This window comes from Lentinus tigrinus, assembly GCF_003813185.1.
Source record: "Lentinus tigrinus ALCF2SS1-7 unplaced genomic scaffold L226scaffold_49, whole genome shotgun sequence".
NCBI lineage: Eukaryota > Fungi > Basidiomycota > Agaricomycetes > Polyporales > Polyporaceae > Lentinus > Lentinus tigrinus.
The window spans coordinates 35243-52210 of record NW_027137958.1 but is presented as its reverse complement, the minus strand read 5'-3'; the positions used below and the strand labels follow the sequence as shown (position 1 = coordinate 52210).

General features: G+C 55.0%; 9 protein-coding genes across 9 annotated transcripts; 4 read left to right on the top strand and 5 right to left on the bottom strand.

Annotated features, from left to right (window-relative positions):
* Positions 1-139: 139 nt before the first annotated feature.
* L226DRAFT_539922 (uncharacterized protein) lies at positions 140-2674 on the top strand. The gene is made up of 22 exons (XM_067681763.1): positions 140-273; positions 331-409; positions 485-498; positions 555-596; positions 656-712; positions 762-771; positions 833-850; positions 904-929; positions 984-1009; positions 1066-1100; positions 1151-1175; positions 1235-1246; positions 1301-1316; positions 1372-1420; positions 1478-1581; positions 1639-1685; positions 1736-1748; positions 1814-1841; positions 1903-1960; positions 2027-2051; positions 2115-2241; positions 2309-2674. The coding sequence occupies exons 1-22, from the start codon at positions 188-190 to the stop codon at positions 2447-2449; spliced, it is 1038 nt and encodes a 345-aa protein (XP_067529817.1). The 5' UTR covers positions 140-187; the 3' UTR covers positions 2450-2674.
* On the bottom strand, positions 2527-3330 carry L226DRAFT_278533 (uncharacterized protein). Its single transcript, XM_067673550.1, has 2 exons — positions 2835-3330; positions 2527-2781 (listed from the first exon to the last, which is right to left on the bottom strand). The coding sequence occupies exons 1-2, from the start codon at positions 3120-3122 to the stop codon at positions 2635-2637; spliced, it is 435 nt and encodes a 144-aa protein (XP_067529816.1). The 5' UTR covers positions 3123-3330; the 3' UTR covers positions 2527-2634.
* Positions 3331-4670: 1340 nt separating this feature from the next.
* On the top strand, positions 4671-5556 carry L226DRAFT_278212 (uncharacterized protein). Its single transcript, XM_067673549.1, has 3 exons — positions 4671-5261; positions 5315-5438; positions 5506-5556. Exons 1-2 carry the CDS (start codon positions 4798-4800, stop codon positions 5331-5333), a joined length of 483 nt encoding a protein of 160 aa, XP_067529815.1. The 5' UTR covers positions 4671-4797; the 3' UTR covers positions 5334-5438; positions 5506-5556.
* A 2638-nt stretch (positions 5557-8194) lies between these two features.
* L226DRAFT_539921 (uncharacterized protein) lies at positions 8195-10116 on the bottom strand. The gene is made up of 8 exons (XM_067681762.1): positions 9855-10116; positions 9733-9801; positions 9423-9682; positions 9136-9370; positions 8996-9081; positions 8699-8943; positions 8521-8649; positions 8195-8469 (listed from the first exon to the last, which is right to left on the bottom strand). The coding sequence occupies exons 1-8, from the start codon at positions 10071-10073 to the stop codon at positions 8243-8245; spliced, it is 1470 nt and encodes a 489-aa protein (XP_067529814.1). The 5' UTR covers positions 10074-10116; the 3' UTR covers positions 8195-8242.
* A 151-nt stretch (positions 10117-10267) lies between these two features.
* Positions 10268-10973, bottom strand: L226DRAFT_278178 (uncharacterized protein). The gene has a single exon (XM_067673548.1). The coding sequence runs from the start codon at positions 10863-10865 to the stop codon at positions 10371-10373; it is 495 nt and encodes a 164-aa protein (XP_067529813.1). The 5' UTR covers positions 10866-10973; the 3' UTR covers positions 10268-10370.
* Positions 10974-11794: 821 nt separating this feature from the next.
* L226DRAFT_278146 (uncharacterized protein) lies at positions 11795-13166 on the top strand. The gene is made up of 3 exons (XM_067673547.1): positions 11795-12114; positions 12757-12880; positions 12935-13166. The coding sequence occupies exons 1-3, from the start codon at positions 11917-11919 to the stop codon at positions 13000-13002; spliced, it is 390 nt and encodes a 129-aa protein (XP_067529812.1). The 5' UTR covers positions 11795-11916; the 3' UTR covers positions 13003-13166.
* Positions 12935-13970, bottom strand: L226DRAFT_278126 (uncharacterized protein). Its single transcript, XM_067673546.1, has 4 exons — positions 13830-13970; positions 13620-13752; positions 13394-13566; positions 12935-13328 (listed from the first exon to the last, which is right to left on the bottom strand). Exons 1-4 carry the CDS (start codon positions 13887-13889, stop codon positions 13185-13187), a joined length of 510 nt encoding a protein of 169 aa, XP_067529811.1. The 5' UTR covers positions 13890-13970; the 3' UTR covers positions 12935-13184.
* On the bottom strand, positions 13722-14762 carry L226DRAFT_278118 (uncharacterized protein). Its single transcript, XM_067673545.1, has 4 exons — positions 14588-14762; positions 14221-14524; positions 13830-14145; positions 13722-13752 (listed from the first exon to the last, which is right to left on the bottom strand). The coding sequence occupies exons 2-3, from the start codon at positions 14426-14428 to the stop codon at positions 13880-13882; spliced, it is 474 nt and encodes a 157-aa protein (XP_067529810.1). The 5' UTR covers positions 14429-14524; positions 14588-14762; the 3' UTR covers positions 13722-13752; positions 13830-13879.
* Positions 14763-15745: 983 nt separating this feature from the next.
* On the top strand, positions 15746-16463 carry L226DRAFT_575714 (uncharacterized protein; the record flags this gene model as incomplete). Its single annotated transcript, XM_067685242.1, has 4 exons — positions 15746-15802; positions 15863-16099; positions 16165-16275; positions 16332-16463. 4 exons carry the CDS (start codon positions 15746-15748, stop codon positions 16461-16463), a joined length of 537 nt encoding a protein of 178 aa, XP_067529809.1.
* Between the last annotated feature and the right edge of the window lie 505 nt (positions 16464-16968).

The following is a 16968-nucleotide window of genomic DNA, read 5'->3' as shown; positions in this document are numbered from 1 at the left end:
CGAACAGATCGGGTGCCCGACAAAGTGCACTGTCAGTGTAAGGCTCTCCACGATTTCGCACGGATGCTGTGTCGGACCCCGCCAACGTACCGTATATGTAGACGCGGCGATGACACTCTCCCATCGTTGCTTCTTACCTACTGGACGACCGTGAAAGATTCGCCTTCCCTCCTTGCAATCCTGCAGGATGGCCTCAGAGAATGGGACACCAATGATTCGTTCCATTGATACCACATTTGGGGCGCTGCTCATTAGCGCATTCATCGCTGTCGTGTAAGTCGGCGCAATGGTTTTCGTCAGGCCTGTATTCGCTGACTAGCCGACTACTAGTTTCTACGGTATCGGAGTTCACCAGTTTCATCGATACATGCGCTTGTTCCCGACGGATTCTCTGTCCATCCGAGCAGTAGTATGTTCATCCTAACCCTGCTGTTTTCTTCGTCGCATAGCGTGGTTATCAAGCTCACATTACGCCGTTCCGCAGGCCTTTCTTACCATGTGCGACCACTCATTGCATATATCGTCACAACAAACAGGGCTTACTATCTTGATAGGTTATTCTCAACTTTCCATACTATCGTTATCATCCATGCCTGGTAAGATACTCGTTTGTTTGCTATTGGGTCCTACGTATCCGTACTGAAGACGTTCTCAGCTACTATTATCTTGTCAGCAACTACTTCAAGCCTGTGGTTCTCAATGAAGTAGCATGGTGCGTTTCTATTGTATCTGGGGTAGTGACACACTCATCTCCTTCTCAGGTCCGCCAATGTAAGTCCTGTCGTCTCTTATGATGACACCGCTCTTCACATCACGTACCCGCTCCACTCAGATGATGGTCGTTACCTCGGTATGTGTCTGCCCCAGAAATATTCCACATCGTTCTGACTCTGCCCTGCACAGGCCTTTGTCTCGATTACCGCTCAGAGGTATGTTAGATCCTTTCCATCGGTCCGTCGTCGCAGATATGAATACTTCCTCAGCTTCTTCGCGCGTCGGGTCTCCTTGAGTGCGTTTTCCAACTCTCTTTAATCTGTCCTGTGAGGTGTCTGATGTGCGCTTCAGTTGGGTTCAAGTTCAAGGTCTTGGCAGCGATATCCGTCGGTGTGCTTCATCCAATTCAGAGAGGTATCGCTGACAGTCAGGGCAGGTTGTCTTCTTAGGTTTGCGACTAGGTAAGATGGTGTTATCTGCAGTATTACACGCTTACATAGATTCACCTTTGGCTTCACAGCGTCTGAGATCTGTGAGTGTTCACTTACGATGCTCATACAGATGGCTAACCGTGATCACTGAGCAGTGCTGGCCATAAAGGGGTACGTTTCCTCGGAAATATCATAGGCAACGCTATCTTGACATGACTCTTGCAAGATTTGATTCTAACGACATACGAACCACGTTCACGTTCACCCACAATCAAGTGAGCATCTCACGCCATCCGGGATTAGCTCAGATTCTCATACATCATGTTTTGCAGTGGGTCCTCGCTGTGAACACAGCAGCACCCACGATGGTCGACCTGATCCTGAGCGGATCTGTGTTTTCAGTCCTGTGGAACAGTCATCACGCAACGACTAGAGGGTGTGTTTACTCCTAGGGAGTTACTCAGCTCTCTCTAAATCAGTTATTATCCTGCAGTAACGACTCATGGATCGATCTGTTCGTCATCTATGGCATCAATACCGGTATGTCCCCAAAGTTGCCCTTGTTCTCCCCATCGCTGACAGCTGTGTAGGTCTCTTGATCTTGTACGTGTGGGTCTTGACTTACAGTCTGCCCCCAGTAATGTACCCTACCTCACGATTTGCTTCAGGGTGTGTGATCTATTATCGCTAGTACTCGTACGTCTTCTTTCCGGAGTCGAACAGCCCCAGCACGCACTGACCCACATGCCTTATGCAGGCGTTGTCCCGGCCGCACGACCTGTACTGGGTCCCTGCGACTCTCATCGCAACCAGATGTAAGTTGCCAATCTTGCATCACCTCAAGGAGACTCGGTACACTTATTCAGCGCCGCCTGGTCCAGTGACCATGAACACTATCTTCTGTGTGTGCGTCTCTGACTTCAATTTCGGTCCCAAGACACGGCACCGTCTCATTTCAACCTGTCATAGCCTGAACTCTCGCAAGCTCCTTGTCAGCCGTGGGATAGAGATCTTCGACACTGGTTCTCCTTTCGGTACCGGCATCCTTGCTCGGGCAAACCGCCTCGCCACCGTGGAGCGCTGGAACGTGCCGCAGGTGGGCATCGTGCTTCTTCGTCTTGCATCTTGAGTACGCCCAACTGAGTTGATGTCATCACACACAGGATCCCGGGGAACTGCCTCCGGCGATGATAGATATCAAGGTGACCCAAGAAATGGAGGGCGAAGGGGGTGATGGTAACAGTATTGAGATGACCTCCCCTATCCGCCGGCATGACGTGAAGAATTCCGTCGTCTCAGTTTAGCGCGGAAATCTCTGTGGATGTCGTCCCAAACGATTCCTGCTGTATCCATTGAATCCATTGTACTTACAAGCTGCTGTTCATGAGAAGTACAGTATGCAGTTCAAAGACCAGCCAATCTCGATTACTCTCTATGAACCACATACACTACATATCGGAAAAAAAACATGTTCAGATGTTCGTATGTACTAGAAACAATGTACAGTCTCTGCCCGCAGTCTCCGCTCGAAGTCCTCATGGGTGTCTCCTCCATCGAGCATAGGCCCAGGAATCTCCGGGAAATCCAGGTGCACCTTCAAAGTACGGAGCGGCGCAAAAGAACGCGCAATGTCAAGCTGGCGGGAGTTATCACTGGAACCGTCCATACGAGACAGATACACAGGCTTACCACTGTGGTGATGAGGTCATGTGGGGAGGTCCAATGGATACCCCGCAAACGGAGCTCGCGGAGGCGGGGCCAGTCGAGTAGCTGTACGACATGCATGGGCGTGGGCTCGGAAGGAAGTGACAGCGTCTCCAACGAGAGATGGAACGACCGAAGCATGCGATCGAGTGCATCAACCTCCGAAGATAGACTATACGATGCCGTATGTTCGGAAGGCGATATTCGAGGCAGGTGAGGGGCGCATGCGGGTTTACTAGGGGTGTCGCTGTATTCTCCGGAGGTATCGGACATACTCAGTACATGGATCCGATCGAGGACCAGCCGTGTGAGATGTGGGAGAGACAGTAAACCGCATAGTGTCTCCCAGGTAAGGCCATGTCCGTATACATGGGACTCCTCGGGGCGAATCACGACCACGGATAGACGGGCATGTTGTGCAGAGCATGGCAAAGACTCGGGACGGCCAGTGCACCGCAAATCACGTCCGAGTCTTGCGGCTTGTCAATGTCGTGGCCCCACTGGTCTTCCATGGGATAGCTGTCGACGCAGCGACACGAGATCGTTATCGTTCTATGCAATTTTAGCGCATGCATCCTCGCTGGACTGTACGCCGAACGTACCGAATGTGAGGTCATAGAGCGCACGTACCAACGACTCATCGGAGGCGATTCCAACAGAATCTCCTAGCACTTGCCAGCATCGAGCAAAGAGCACGGGCATTGCCAACTGGCAAAGCCTCCTGCATATGCAAGATATACTTATGATCGTGCAAGAATCATCTTCACAGTAGCTGGACAACGGTTAGGTGCACATGTTCGAAAAGACGGAGAATGGAGTAGTCGTCCAAAGTGAGGATACTAGTAAGCCGTAAGATTATGGTGCTCGATGCATATATCGACAGGAGTTGACTTACGAGTAAGTAGACATGTGCGGTGAGTAAGTCGGCGGAGGTCCTGGAACGTTTCGCGAGATGGAGGAACTTGAAGTGGGGTATGAACTAGGCGCACATGCCGCGTTTGGCGCCGCGCCGCGTGGGCTGCGCGGTTCTTGTCCTCCACCTTGACGATGTCCTCTCGCTCTGCACCCACGTTTCGCCTCAATTCCTCTTGCTACCTTACTTGCCAGACTATGCAAACTTAATGACGCTCGCCGTGTACTTTCCTTGAAATCGCACAAGGACACGATTGCCTCGCTGCTCCCCGGGAACGCTCCTCCTCTGTCGCGCTCCGGTCGCAGAGTCACTCCTGGGACCAGTAAAACAGCTGCGCTACCACCCTGCAAATCCTTTGACTGCGCCTCTCTGAATAGCACAAGTCAATCTAGTAAGTTCATCGGTGCTGGGGCACATTCTGTCTTGTAGTGAACTTACTCACCAGCGAGCATCTGTAGAATCTACGCGATCCCAAGGCCTCCTACTATTGCACCCTCTTCGTATCCACGAAACATCTACCCCTCCGCAGCATACCCCGTCTGCCACCAGATCTGCCTACTTCCCTCCCAATGGACCTCTCCTTCTCGTGACATCGCCCGGTACTCAGTCTCCGAAGTGGCGTATGCACAATCAGCTCGACGACCTGGGCAAGATTCATGACATCGACGCTCCGGTCTACATACGGTACGCATTCACGAGCCCGCGATCGCGTCGTTGTACGTCCATGCAGTCCGCACCCTCATGCCATCTCCCCGTCTCTTGTCCAGCGCCCAAAGACATCCCCACACGCCACAACACCTCTCCGACTCAGCAACGCGGTCCTGCGCAGACTGAGCTGCACCTCCACGCCCGCGCTTCTTGCACCGGCTGCTCTTCGCTGCCCAGCCGACCGTGCCGCGTGCGAGTTTGACCTCCCAATTCTGCTCGTGCCTTTCGAGCATTTCAGGGTGTCCCAAGCGCGTGAGCATGTCGTTAGTACGTGGCAGCTCGGAATGCGAATCGTCCCGCGGGATACGTCCTCGATGACAGCGCCGAATGCACTGGATGAACGACATGCAACGCCATCTCTCGCTCAGCATCATGCTCGCTGTCCTCGGCTTGAAGAGAGCCGACATCCCGGTCCACAGTCGCCTTCGTGGTCTCCGCGTTCGCCTCTCCGCCAGCTCCTTTCCCCACTTCACCCTCTCGTCGAGTTCTCGATACCCTCAACAAGCTCCCACTCCCTTCCTTATGAACAGACGTGCGTATTACACGCCGTGTTCGTCCTATCATTGGAGTCATACGCGAGGAACGGCGCTGTCGCCACTCGCAGTCTGCGACCGTAATGCATCTCCTCGGATCGCATCACGAGAGGCCTATACAACAAGGCTCTGGACAAGCGGAATTCTTCGCCAGCAACCGACCGTTCTTGGATTCGTCACTGCAAAGGGCAGCGCCTGCGGGCCTGCGCGAAGAAGCGTAGACCAGCCCATGAGGAGTACCGTGTGTTGTCGGGGAAGGTGAGCTGTTCTTTAGACGCTACCAGGATCGTCACTGACATCTCACGCCCCAGTGTCTACTACTTCAGCTAGGGGGTCGGGCACAGACGATACATGTCTAGGATCCGGGCCCCCACATCCCGTCTCGAACCATGTGAGGGTACGGCCGCTGACGGCGTCGAACGCTTGCGATGAGTGGTGCGCAGTGGCCTACTCGAACCGTGCGGACTTGGCTTACCTTCCTACGCTGCCCTGTCCACTCCAGCTTAACGTCTGTTTGGAGCTCGATCATAGCAGGCTCTTCCGGAACTATTCGGAGACCGCGCAAGAGTCATGAAGACCAATGCACTCTTTACACATCATCGGGTTCATCGACCACGTGCTGAGCTCGAGCTCCGCGGCGTATCTCTTCGAGTCCGCGATGAGCACTCTACCTTCCGGTTCGACTCGCTGGCGCATCTGCGTCACATCCTAGGCTAGTAGGCTGCAGCCTGCAAGCCTTCGTGATCGGCGCACTTGCGGGCGCTTCGATCCCGCCCAAGTGAGCCAGGATTCGAGATGTGATGCCTTGAGGACCGGGCCTAAGGCGTGAGTCACGGCAGGAACAAGACCCGCTGTGTCGACGTTGCTGCAACACAAGTGACAAGGATGCAGAATCTCCAGTGCATGCATCGCTGGGGGTCTGGTTAGCGCTGGAGGGGTTCAGCCTGATGGGTCTGTCTTCTGAGGTACGTGTACACAACTCAGTCAAGCTTACCCTAGACGTCACTCACCATTCTGTCGACCATCACGGCAGGTCCTACTGTTCCGCCGCTCATCGTTGAGCTAGGCGCGTGCGGCGTCGACGGGGCTTGTTGATGGCCGCAAACTCCAGTTTGGCAGAGGACGAATACCCTGGGTCGAGCCCGAGGTCAAGTCGGAGGTTGTAGCTGGGGACATCGAGCTCGATAGGCTCGACACCTGATCAGCTCGCAATCTTCTGGGGATCCGGTGGCAATCCACCTTCGTATCAAGCGTGGGGAGCGCGCTTCCGTAGCCATCGAAGTGCGAGACCGTCGCAAGCTGTCGGAGGATTACTTACTTAGCTAGTCCTGGAGCCTGCCGCTGTATCGTGTTGCAGCGAGGTATGTCTCACCCTTCGTTCCGCATGTGTCGTGTCTCATTCGACTCCGTACATAGTCCGGATGCCGAGCCCCGATGGCCACTAATCGGGCGCTTCGAAGACCTAGAGACGGCCGCAACTGGATCGTCTATCACGTACCTGAGGAGACGAGCGAAACCGTCTCAAGCATTACTCCTCCTCAGAGTCACGTAGGACTGCGACGACGCCGAAGAAGCCGAACAGAGTGCTCGCTGTGGTGACCTAGTCGACGGTTCAGCCCGGAGCCGTAGTCCATCCCAGAGCACACCGCAGGCAGAAGATCATTCATCGAGTACGATCAGCCAGAGGTCCAAGAAGCTGAGGATACGGTACGCCAGCAAGACTGAGGTCGCCGGAGCTACGTCCCAGTGCATCGGGTGACTATATGCTGCATATATGCACCTGCGGAGCGCATACATGGCGCGACCAAGTCCCACGTACCTCGCTCCATCCTGCTGCGGTCTCGTTTGCGACACTTGGACCCCTAGCGACCCTCCTGATCGACTCGACTGTGACGAAGGACGACGCACCGAGGCATTGTGCTGCCTTGCTACGTCCAGGCTCTGATGTTCGTTGGACGTGAGGTCCGCGGTGCCAGGTCCTCCGGGGTCGTCGACGAGAAAGCTGCCAGACAAGGATGAGGATCGCGGTCATGATGGGGAAGAGAGAAGGGGCTGAGTGCATGAGACGTCCCCAGTCCAGGCTTTTATACTTTCGCAGGTGGAGGTGGCTTCGACGTCGATCTTGAGCGGGAGGGTCACGTGCGCTATGCCCGGCCGATCGTGTCGCGTCTATGGTGGCGTCGTCGATGCGACTGAAGTAGTGCCGGCCCCCCGGGCCTCCTCCTCCTCCTTTATCTCGCTTGATGCAGCCTTGATACCTGCGTGGACAATCTTGAACCCCGCAGCATGTCTCATCTCGACGGCATCCCAGGGGCCCCAGCGCCAATGGCCCTTCAAGTGCCTCGACGCCGAGCTCTGCAACTAGTTAGCACTTCCAAGTTTCTTCGTCTGTCTTCCGTCTCACTCTCGACACGATATTCGTCTAGACCAACCAGGATTGTACATATATGATTTACGGCCCGCGGTGTCGAATCCACTCTCCCAGACCCAAGTCGTGGTCTGCTCTCGGAGTACCGATTGGTCATCCAGTTTCTACTGGCCCCAGAAGACATCCTTCCGGCAGTCCGGGTATGCGAGGGCCGGATGACAGCCCGTTCGGGATTTACTTCGACCTGCACTCGGTGCAATGTACGATGACTGGGGTATCTTCCCCAGCTTATATCGGAGTGGTCGCATTCGTGTGTACCTATTACGCCACGACGTCAAGCAGATCTGCGGGCGTGGGCCCCGCTCCGCGCCATCATCTCCGCAAACTCTTATCCTTGATTCTTGTCTGCCCAACCTACCCGCACAGGCTGGCACGATGTCCCTTGAATATTTCTTTGATCAGTTTGTCTCCTGAATGCCTACGACCGTCGATAAGTTTATTGTAGACGTACCATGATGCATGTTATGATTTTCCCTAAGTTGGCCAGCAACGACAAGCCATACGGCCGGATTAGTCGATGTGTATTATCTGTCCAGGCTCTAATGGCATGATTTGCTTCGCTCAGTTCACACGGAGAGCACAGAATGTGAATAGGAACAGGCATAGAGGAGAACATTGTACTGGACTTGATGAAGTTCCAGCTATAGCTCCAGCAGGGAGTTGAGAATGTGATCTCTTCCACAAACTTGCAGCGCGGAGACAGGATGGTGCGGTCACGGTATTGCAAACAGCTGACGAATTTGTAGGCAAAATATGAGATTAGCTGATGCCGTGCTGGAAAAGTACACTGGTACATATTGGGCTACAGACATTACATGGCAGGGGGAACAGGGAGATCAGCGATGAAAGGGTTGTTGTCACAAGTCATGTCTTTTCCAGCAGCACGGCCCTGTGCCACGGTCATTCCCTTCTCCGCCAGCTGGAACATTGTCGCTTGGTTGAAGAAGACGATTGAACCCCTGCCTGGCACGCCATTGAGAGGGCTTGTGTTTTCACGTGTTGGATACTCTCCCCCTTTAGTCGTGTAGAATTGGGCATCTGGGAGGTAGATCAGTGTAACTGTCACAACACCACAGCTAGTCAACTCACCGCAAATGTCCACATTGAAATGGGTAAAGAGCGAGGAAGGGTAGAACAGGAAAACCCCGGGTGGGAGTTCGATGATGACGTTCGCTTCCCACAGAACCAACCAGGCCTTCTCCTTATAGTTGAAATTGCCTGCGAAGATGCTTAGAAATAATAGGCGAAAGTGTCATATGAGACATACCGTAGACAAAAACGACACACATCATCAAGGCGAGATTCTTCCCGTCCACATGTGGCCGAGTCATCACGCCGTCTACCCCAGCACCCACCCGAGCCCCGTTAATACAATAATTATACCAATACCCGAACATTGGCTCAGCGTATCGTGCAAAGGGCTCGTCCATCAGCTTCAGGCATTCAGCACAGTGGCGGACACGCTTGACAAGCGACGGGAATCGTTGTTCGAATATGGATGATGCGAGACGGCTGCCAAACCCTTTCAGTCATGCCATTAGCGAGAACAATCAAGGCTTCTTACATGAGGATGTCCGTTGGGCCGCCGCGTTGCAGAAGCCATTCAGTTTCTTCGTAGAAGTTACGGTGAAACTGTGTCAAGGCGGGGGCCTGCATCACATTTGGTCAGACGAGTGTATAAAGCGAGCGAGAGTGCCCTGTCACCGGTTTATTCTGCCGATCCACCCCAATCACGTTATACCAATGACACCCACGAAGGTTGGCTTTGATAGCTAGGGTATCTCGGTCACCACATCTCTTCCAGATGTATTCCTCGTTTTGGCTTATCAATCTGTCCATGAACGTGGTGCCGTTCTCCACACGGAACATCCAATCGAATATAGAGCTCCTGTACGCGTATGCGGTACCTTGCTCATCGACGAGGAACACCGGGGTAGCCCTGTGCCACAGCTGCGTCAGAACCAGGTTGGGGTGTACGTGATGCCACATACTTTTCGTACGAAATCTTCGCGAATCTGAGCTCGTTCAGCATGATGTGTGCGATCGTACGCTTCTCCCAGGCCTGTTGGAGCCATTCGAGCTGTGTGCGGCGGTTCATATCTACTCCTGCCCAGCCAGTGCTTGTGATCGGCAACGCTCCGACTACAATGCGGGTTCCGATGACCTTGACCCGATTTGACAGCCCGTTCGCGATCTTCAAGTTCAATTTCCTCTTCGAACGTTCCAACTGCTTTTGACTCGTTTTTCTTTTCTGCTCTGGAGATGAACAAGGCAAAGCATATTGGATGTCACGTCACATACAGTAGTGGGCTGAGCGGGCATGTCGTCCATATTGAGCTCTTGCGGCGGCTCGAGTGACAGTCCGGTTGGCTATGTCAGTAGTCAGTCAGTGCAACCAACAACAATAAAACACGTTGACTGACTCGATCTTCCAGCAAATATGTCGCGTCCATTTTTTCAGGGGCTACGATGAACAGATCACTGTCCTCCTTGTCGCGGTCGGCCATCATCCACTCCTGCAGGAGGTCCTGCACAGCACCTCTTCTGGCCGATGGGTCGGAACCGAGCTCTACATTTGAAGCAAGTGCGGCAGGTCCACTCGCGCGCTGCTCCGCACTTTGTGATGGAAATCTGTGTGGCATAGGTTATACGACCCTTCCGTCTACAGCTCAAAGCTCACAGTAGGTCTACGCTGCTAAGCGTCGTCGAGGATGTCCGGTTTGCCTGCGACATGCTCGCGATGGAGAGGATAGGTTGCGTGGCAGCACTCGTACGAAGCTAACAGATCAGACCACGTGGTCGCCTTGATATCTTCCACACGTGGAGTACATACACATTGCATGCATAAGTATACAACGTTCTGAGGGCGGTAGATGGAGAACGGTCTGCGTCATTCACTAGAAGATTAACATGGACGACATGGTAGTGCTCAGCTCAGACTACTTGATCTCCTCTATGCCCTCCTGGCGCACACACCTGATCAGCGCCGCGAGCATCAGCCGCTCATTCAAGGACAATTCCCGGAGGTACGCCGCCGTCGGGCTGTTTTGCCTCTCCTTGATCACCTCCTTCACGTCGTCCGTCCGGGCAAGCTTCTGCAGCGAGTGCACGAGCTCGATCGTGCGCCGGCAAATGTCGAGGACGCGCCGCGCGTCGCCGCTGATCGACGATGCTTTCATCGACGCGTGTCCGTGGCAAGCACATTGGGGTGTTGGCGGGCAGAGCTGCTTTGGATGCGGCGAGGCGCGCCTTGGACGATCTGCTTGAACTGCGGGAAGTTGATGCGGACCATGCCCAGGCGGCTGCGCACGCTTGCGGTCATGACGCGCTCCGTGAGGTTCATCGTGTTCGCGATGGCTAGCACGACGAGCTTCGAGTTGGCGAGCGTCGGCCAAGTTAACAAACATACGTGATATCTGGTTGAGCTCGTCCATCCGCACACCGCAGCCTGCATGAGTTTTTTATACGTGCAAGTGACGATCGACTCACCAGACATGGCCGCCTGCAGGGCCCGCGCGTTGGGCGCCGCTGAAGTGCTGGGAAGCCGCTTCAGAGCTCATCTTCGTATGCCCATCCTTTGCGGTGTTGTGCCCGCAGACGCGATACACGCCCATCTCATGCTCATGACGATCACAGATGCTGGCAGACTCACTATAGTCGCGGCAGCGTCCGTCCTCTCGCTATCCGACCAATGCCACGACGATATCCGCACCTCCCTCGAGTGTGCTCGCGGCGCTCTCCGTCGGGGCCGGGCTCGGCATGCGCGTCCCCTGACGACACATAACACTCCGCATCCTGGCGAGCAATGGGCATGGGACTGGCGATATACTCGGAGGGTACGCAGACGACATGGACGCGGACGGCGTGCGCTGTGAGCCTGAGCGAGGGGTAGATGCCCATGTTGTTGACGGACAGCCCGCGACGATCAAGCCATAGGCATTGTCGAACGCGGACGGGGATGTCGTGCCTTGGAGTGGGGTGTGGGCTGCACGAGGGATGTCCTGTTTTGTGCGTGGTCGTCGGGGGATCCGAAGAGTCCTGGGTGTTGGGGAAAGGATAAGAGAGACGGCGCCGCCACGTTTGCGCGTGCGCGGGGTCTTCGGCTCGTCGAATGAGATGTCTACGTCTTCGTCCTGGCCGTTGGCGTTGGAACAGACAAAATTAGTAACGCTGAACAAATGGAGGCGGCCGGCAGGAGACGTGCAAGCGTGAAGACACTGCAGCAGCAGCAGCAAGAAAAGACCGGCTCGGGCTCGAGCTAGTGAGTGAGTGACCTGCAGTGAGTGACGGTGGATGGACGTCGCCGCAGTGAGCGCTCGCTGAGCTTAGATTCCCACGACATCAGGAGGCGCATAGTGCTGCACTAACTTCTCTCTCTGCGCTCTGCGCTGCTTCTGCTGCTCTGACTTGTCGCTTGTCTGTCTTCTTACTCTCAGGGACGCGCTGTACAACAACTCTTCGTCATACAGCGCCGCGTCCTCAGGCATGCGGCGTGACCGAAATCCACACACGCCAGCTCATCAGCGTCGCACATCGCACGCGTGCTCAGTACTCAGTACCCGTGCAGCGGCTCTTCCCACAAGAGAGGACGTCTCAAGTTACCCTGCTCGACCTTCAAGCTTCCTTGGCCGTTCAAACGGCCTGCTATCTCAATCGCCGAAGACAAGGATGACCTACCCTTTGGTGAGTACTGCAGTGGGGACTCACCCTCGCCTATCCCAGCAGTTTTCGGGCATGTCAGTAACATGTACATACGTGAGACCTACGAATTCATGGCTTTGCAAGCCATCAAGACGGTGGATGACGCGGACGAGTCTGGCAAGAGGAAATAGGGACTGACCGTACGTCGCCGTTCAAATACTGGATCCTTGGCAGCGCGGTAACCTGTCGACTGGTTACCGTGCTGCCAAAATCTGGCTTCCCCTTGGCAGATGCCCATCATACCTTGGGAACCCCACAGGGGGGCGGTCTTGGATTGCAGAGGCTTATGTACCAGCCATTGGGCGCTAAACGCGTCGCGTCCGTGGGATAGACGCGATCATGTGACTTTGTTTATCACAATAAAGTTCATCACCGCCCAACTCGCGTGGCTCCCCTCCCCGGGCCTCCCCGCCTGCCCGGCCGGGTTGTCCAACCTCCTCGCATCCGCCTGCCTGTGCACTCGTCCGTCCCAACCCACAGCGCTGATGATGCACAGCCGCATGTGCGCGAGCGCGCGACGACGGCGTGTGTTGGAGGTCCTTACACGCTCTTCTGGTGTGTGTGACGTGTCTCGTCAACTCCGACTCTGTACTGCACGTACATAGTGATTTGTATTATCTACAGATTCCAAGATTCAGATTGGGAACCCCGTTGAGCACGTCGTGCGTCCGCGCGCCGTTCAGACTGGAACATTCGTCCAGGGAGCTCCTCCCCGGAGCGAACGTTGTCACTGAGGGCCAGATCCGCGGTATGCACTACCATCTCTCCCCGAGCGTCCACTGACATCTTGAATGCAATGAAGATAATATCAACTTCTCGCAGCGATTGTCGTGTGCGAAGCATGGACTGACAATCCTATACAGCGGCTGAGATCATCAAGGCAGACAACGGTATCTAAAAGGCTTGCTTGAAGACGAATTCCGGACAGGACTGTTAGCTGTCCTGTTTTTCTGTGTTGAACTGCGGTAGTGGAACAGCTATGCAAGACGCTGGTGCACAATATAGGTCGTTATTTATCACAGAGCATTCATCGTGCGTGCTACGTCAATCAGTCATCTGCTCACGTCCGACTCCCTCTCAATAAGATCGGCGGAGACGGGCTCTGCCGGGGGCCCTACAGTTTCGTACATCGAGCCTTGGCCCAGGTGCCGTCTGAGCTCTAGGTAGTACGTCTTCTCGAGTGAGAACGAGTTATGCTATGACGACGTGTCTGTCAGCATCTGCATGCTGTTGCAGTGCATTGAGATTGGTCTTGACGCACCCCTCCCAGGACCACGTCCCCAGAGGAAGCAGCGACTCTTGCATGCTGATGTTTTCGAGTTGCGCATCTGTCTTGGAGTGGGTGAGGCGTGCGGTAGTCGTCGTCACGCTGATGATGAATGGGATATCGGTGAAAGGCGGGAGGACGAGGACAGGCGTGGCCAGGAACAGCAGCTGCACTCTTGTTGGTGCTGGGAGGGGCGTGGAGCAGCAACCGAGTTACTCACCTCGAAATGTACCTTCGACTAGTCTCCCCATAAGCGCTTGTAGGTCTTCTCTAGCTTCTCTCCTTCCCCTTCCTGTCCATCGAAGACATGCTCGCTTGAGGCTTCCGCCACCGCAAGTGGGACACGCTGCCTCCTAGTAAATTGTCCGAACCAGACATCCACCAACGCATTCAGCAGTGTGGTCGTAGAGCGACGAGACCTAGTACTCACCGGTTGAGTATACCAACAGCTACTACACAAGTCCCTGTACCACTTCGCGATCAAGCCCATCGGGGCCCCCGGCCATTATAACCGGTGACAACGCGGTCGGGTTGCCCCGGACAAAGCCCGAGCGGTAGTTGAACAGATCCCGGACGACGCGCTCCGCGATGAGCATGACATCCGCAGCGGGGTTCGACTTCGCGATGGCGGAGGGTAGGGTCAGAGACCTCGGTCATATTCTGCGGGCGCGGTTCGATGGAGAGACCGAGGTGACGTCCGAGATGGCATGTGCGTTCGTGGACGAAGTAGGTGCCGCGCAGGCGAACTATTGCTCGTTCGAAGCCATTGTTGCCGTGAGCATCGAGTACAGCGATAATGGCTTTCCGGGGAGTCGACTCACGTTCGTACTGTGCACCAGCAGTAATGTACTGCCGAAAGACGAATCGCGACCACACACACGAATATACACATAACGTGGCTGATCGAGCTTGCCGCCGGTAGCTTGAGTGCTGTGTATTTCGAAGATCTGCTGGAGATTGGTCTGGGGTGGGCAAGGGGGATGTGTCGTTTGGCGACGGTGTTAGGAGGCAGGGAGAGAGGGTCGACATTCAGACGCAGGGACTGACAGAAAGCGACGAATGACTGGGATCTGGTGCAGCAGCCGCTTCTGTCATAACTTGACCAGTGTTCGTCTCAAGAAGTGCCTGGCGTACATGATCGAAGTGACGTCGGCGTACTAGTCTAGGAGCTGGATATGAGTGACATACGACAAGTGGTTGACGGGTTTGTCCAGCCTGCTATCTGATCTTATGGTCGCCTGGAGCTCGAATATGATAGAACGTGATGGGTGCTATTGACTCAGACACCGGCCAAAAAGCTGTAAGTGGGTGTGGAAAGTGTGAGCGCTGCATGGCTGCCGCGTCATCATCGTCGCAAGTCAAGAAGGTTGCTATCGAGATCCGATCCGAAGATTCCGACGAGCCACGTACCTGATAGGCGCCTCAGCGGCTTGTCTTCGACTCTCATCATCTCGTCACCGGCCTCCCACAGAGCTTACAGTTCTGACACAACAACATTCTGCCGCGACCATGTTCGCTGTCGTAACGAGGTCGCATGCTCTGCATGTGCCCGCTTCGGGGAAAACGCGTCTACAGACTCGTGAAACGGTGAAGCGGACTCGGCACACAGCATCAATGCGACGATGACGACGCCTACCAAGTCGTCTGCCGACGGCCGCCGACGGACTGCTTCGTCCTAACTTCTTGTTGGTCAGGACTCCTGTGCATGAATGATGTGAAAGTCTTGTTTGACATAGCTTGCTTGTGTCCCAACAGCGCCGGACCCCCATCACCTCAGGACTACCCACCGCCCAGGACGAGCGGGGTAGGTTCCGCTCACCTTCGAGCGGCGGCTTAGCCTGACTCTCTCCGCCGGTTCCTTCGTCTATCATAAGCGGAATGGCAACGTGCATAGTTATTCACTACCGCGGAAGAGCTGCGACCACGCACCCCACTTCCCTTCCGCACTTCTCTGCTCTTCATATTCAGCTTCCGGTACGTCTGCCGCCCACATTTCCGGGAGAGAAGCTCAGAATTGACGCTTTTTTGACATACAGCGCTTCGTGTGCCGCCTCATAAGCACTCCCCGGTCCCAGGGCCAGTAGTCGCCTACACGCCCGCTCTCAAGGGACACATCACCAGCACCCGACAGCGCGACTACTTGTGTTATTATACCCCCATCTCCTTCCCGCGGATCCTTGCAAGCGAGTACGTACCCGAGGCCTCTTGAATGACCTCATTCTCATCTGAACCTTGTCAGAAGTTCTTCGCAACGTCTATCCACAAGGGCTCAGTGACAATATGAATCTGTTGAAGAGCCCCCGGACGAGTAATGATTCGGAAACGATGCACGACTACAGACGTCCCATGTCCTACGACTCCCTTGGTAGACGGAGCATGCTCTCGGTCGCCGCACCATCCGCAGTATGTGCGATCTCACAAGTCTGTTTCCTTGTAACGTTGACCGTGTGCTGGTACATTCAGAGACAACTTCGCTTCATCTGCCTAGACCTCCCGTCCGTCCCTTTCCGCGACGAGTACAGCCCACAGGAAGAGATGATTCCGTGCGACATCCCGTTCGTCGATCTCAAGGGCGACATGATCACCGTCTCGGCCGCCTTAAGCCGGGTGCTGCACCGAATGGGGTGCTACGCGCTCGCTGGCGGGAACTGCTGCCCGTTCCCGAGAGACGTCGACTCCAGACTATCCGTCGCGTTTCATGTGAGCTCATTTCCGAGTGTTCAGACCATGCCCGCTGCCCGTTGACTCACTCCGCCTTGTAACAGTTCTCAGACTCCGGATTCGCGATCAGACAGGTCGACACCTTGGAGGACGGAAAGCTGATCACTCTGAACCTCCTCGCGTTCCGCGTGGCGCAACAGTTGAAGACTTGCATGGTGAGCATCGTCTCCGCCGGTGTCCTTGTTGTAATACTGATGCACATCTCATACAGGACCTCGCTCGACAAGCAGGTCGGCCAATGCGGTATAACGGGCGTGAAGTACAGATTGACAAGCTGGTCATGAAGAGCCTGCGGCGGGTTTCGAAGGATGCGTGGCAGCCCGAGTTCTGCATATGGTGTTGAGCGCCGCTTCGTTGTACAGTGTTGCTATGAGACGTGACTGCCACGCAGATACCCATGCAACTACCGACTCGCCGTCCCGCGGATGCTCATGAACGAGCTGTGGTGATAGTTGCCGCATGGCAGTTGTGGCGAGTCCGACAATCCACGCCGTATCATGTTGGGGAGTCTCAGATCATGTCGAGAAGCTGCGGACCCGGACATTGATTTGAGCTGAGCTTCATTGATCGCCGACGTTTCCATACCTGCGCCGCATGGATATAGCTTGGGCGAACTGCTACTTGCAGTATGGGTTGGAACGCCGTGTTGGCGTTGACCTCGATGTCGGACCGGAGTTGTATGTATGATGTTCCCGGAGATGACCATCTTGACGGTTGGGACGAGGTGGTGATTCGTAGTTTGACAGAGAACTTCTGTGTGCGAGATTGACGTTTAACGACATCAACTTGAACATACACTCCCTCAGTCGATCGGCCGCAGTGATACGAGACAAATGTCGCCATCGCAC

Coding starts and splice junctions, on each gene's coding strand:
- L226DRAFT_278178 (XM_067673548.1), bottom strand. CDS start 10,865: ATGGACGAGCTCAACCAGATATCACGTATGTTTGTTAACTTGGCCGAC.
- L226DRAFT_539921 (XM_067681762.1), bottom strand. CDS start 10,073: ATGCCACACAGATTTCCATCACAAAGTGCGGAGCAGCGCGCGAGTGGA. Junction 9,683..9,732: donor TGCCCGCTCAGCCCACTACT/GTATGTGACGTG, acceptor TCTCCAGAGCAG/AAAAGAAAAACGAGTCAAAA. Junction 8,944..8,995: donor GGCCCAACGGACATCCTCAT/GTAAGAAGCCTT, acceptor AGGGTTTGGCAG/CCGTCTCGCATCATCCATAT.
- L226DRAFT_278533 (XM_067673550.1), bottom strand. CDS start 3,122: ATGTCCGATACCTCCGGAGAATACAGCGACACCCCTAGTAAACCCGCA. Junction 2,782..2,834: donor ATGACCTCATCACCACAGTG/GTAAGCCTGTGT, acceptor AACTCCCGCCAG/CTTGACATTGCGCGTTCTTT.
- L226DRAFT_278146 (XM_067673547.1), top strand. CDS start 11,917: ATGCGGCGTGACCGAAATCCACACACGCCAGCTCATCAGCGTCGCACA. Junction 12,115..12,756: donor CAAGGATGACCTACCCTTTG/GTGAGTACTGCA, acceptor TATTATCTACAG/ATTCCAAGATTCAGATTGGG. Junction 12,881..12,934: donor CACTGAGGGCCAGATCCGCG/GTATGCACTACC, acceptor AATGCAATGAAG/ATAATATCAACTTCTCGCAG.
- L226DRAFT_539922 (XM_067681763.1), top strand. CDS start 188: ATGGCCTCAGAGAATGGGACACCAATGATTCGTTCCATTGATACCACA. Junction 1,010..1,065: donor CGCGCGTCGGGTCTCCTTGA/GTGCGTTTTCCA, acceptor TGTGCGCTTCAG/TTGGGTTCAAGTTCAAGGTC. Junction 1,421..1,477: donor TCACGTTCACCCACAATCAA/GTGAGCATCTCA, acceptor CATGTTTTGCAG/TGGGTCCTCGCTGTGAACAC.
- L226DRAFT_278212 (XM_067673549.1), top strand. CDS start 4,798: ATGCACTGGATGAACGACATGCAACGCCATCTCTCGCTCAGCATCATG.
- L226DRAFT_278118 (XM_067673545.1), bottom strand. CDS start 14,428: ATGTCGACCCTCTCTCCCTGCCTCCTAACACCGTCGCCAAACGACACA. Junction 14,146..14,220: donor TGCTGGTGCACAGTACGAAC/GTGAGTCGACTC, acceptor AACGAGCAATAG/TTCGCCTGCGCGGCACCTAC.
- L226DRAFT_278126 (XM_067673546.1), bottom strand. CDS start 13,889: ATGGGCTTGATCGCGAAGTGGTACAGGGACTTGTGTAGTAGCTGTTGG. Junction 13,753..13,829: donor GCTGTTGGTATACTCAACCG/GTGAGTACTAGG, acceptor ACAATTTACTAG/GAGGCAGCGTGTCCCACTTG. Junction 13,567..13,619: donor AGTCGAAGGTACATTTCGAG/GTGAGTAACTCG, acceptor ACAAGAGTGCAG/CTGCTGTTCCTGGCCACGCC.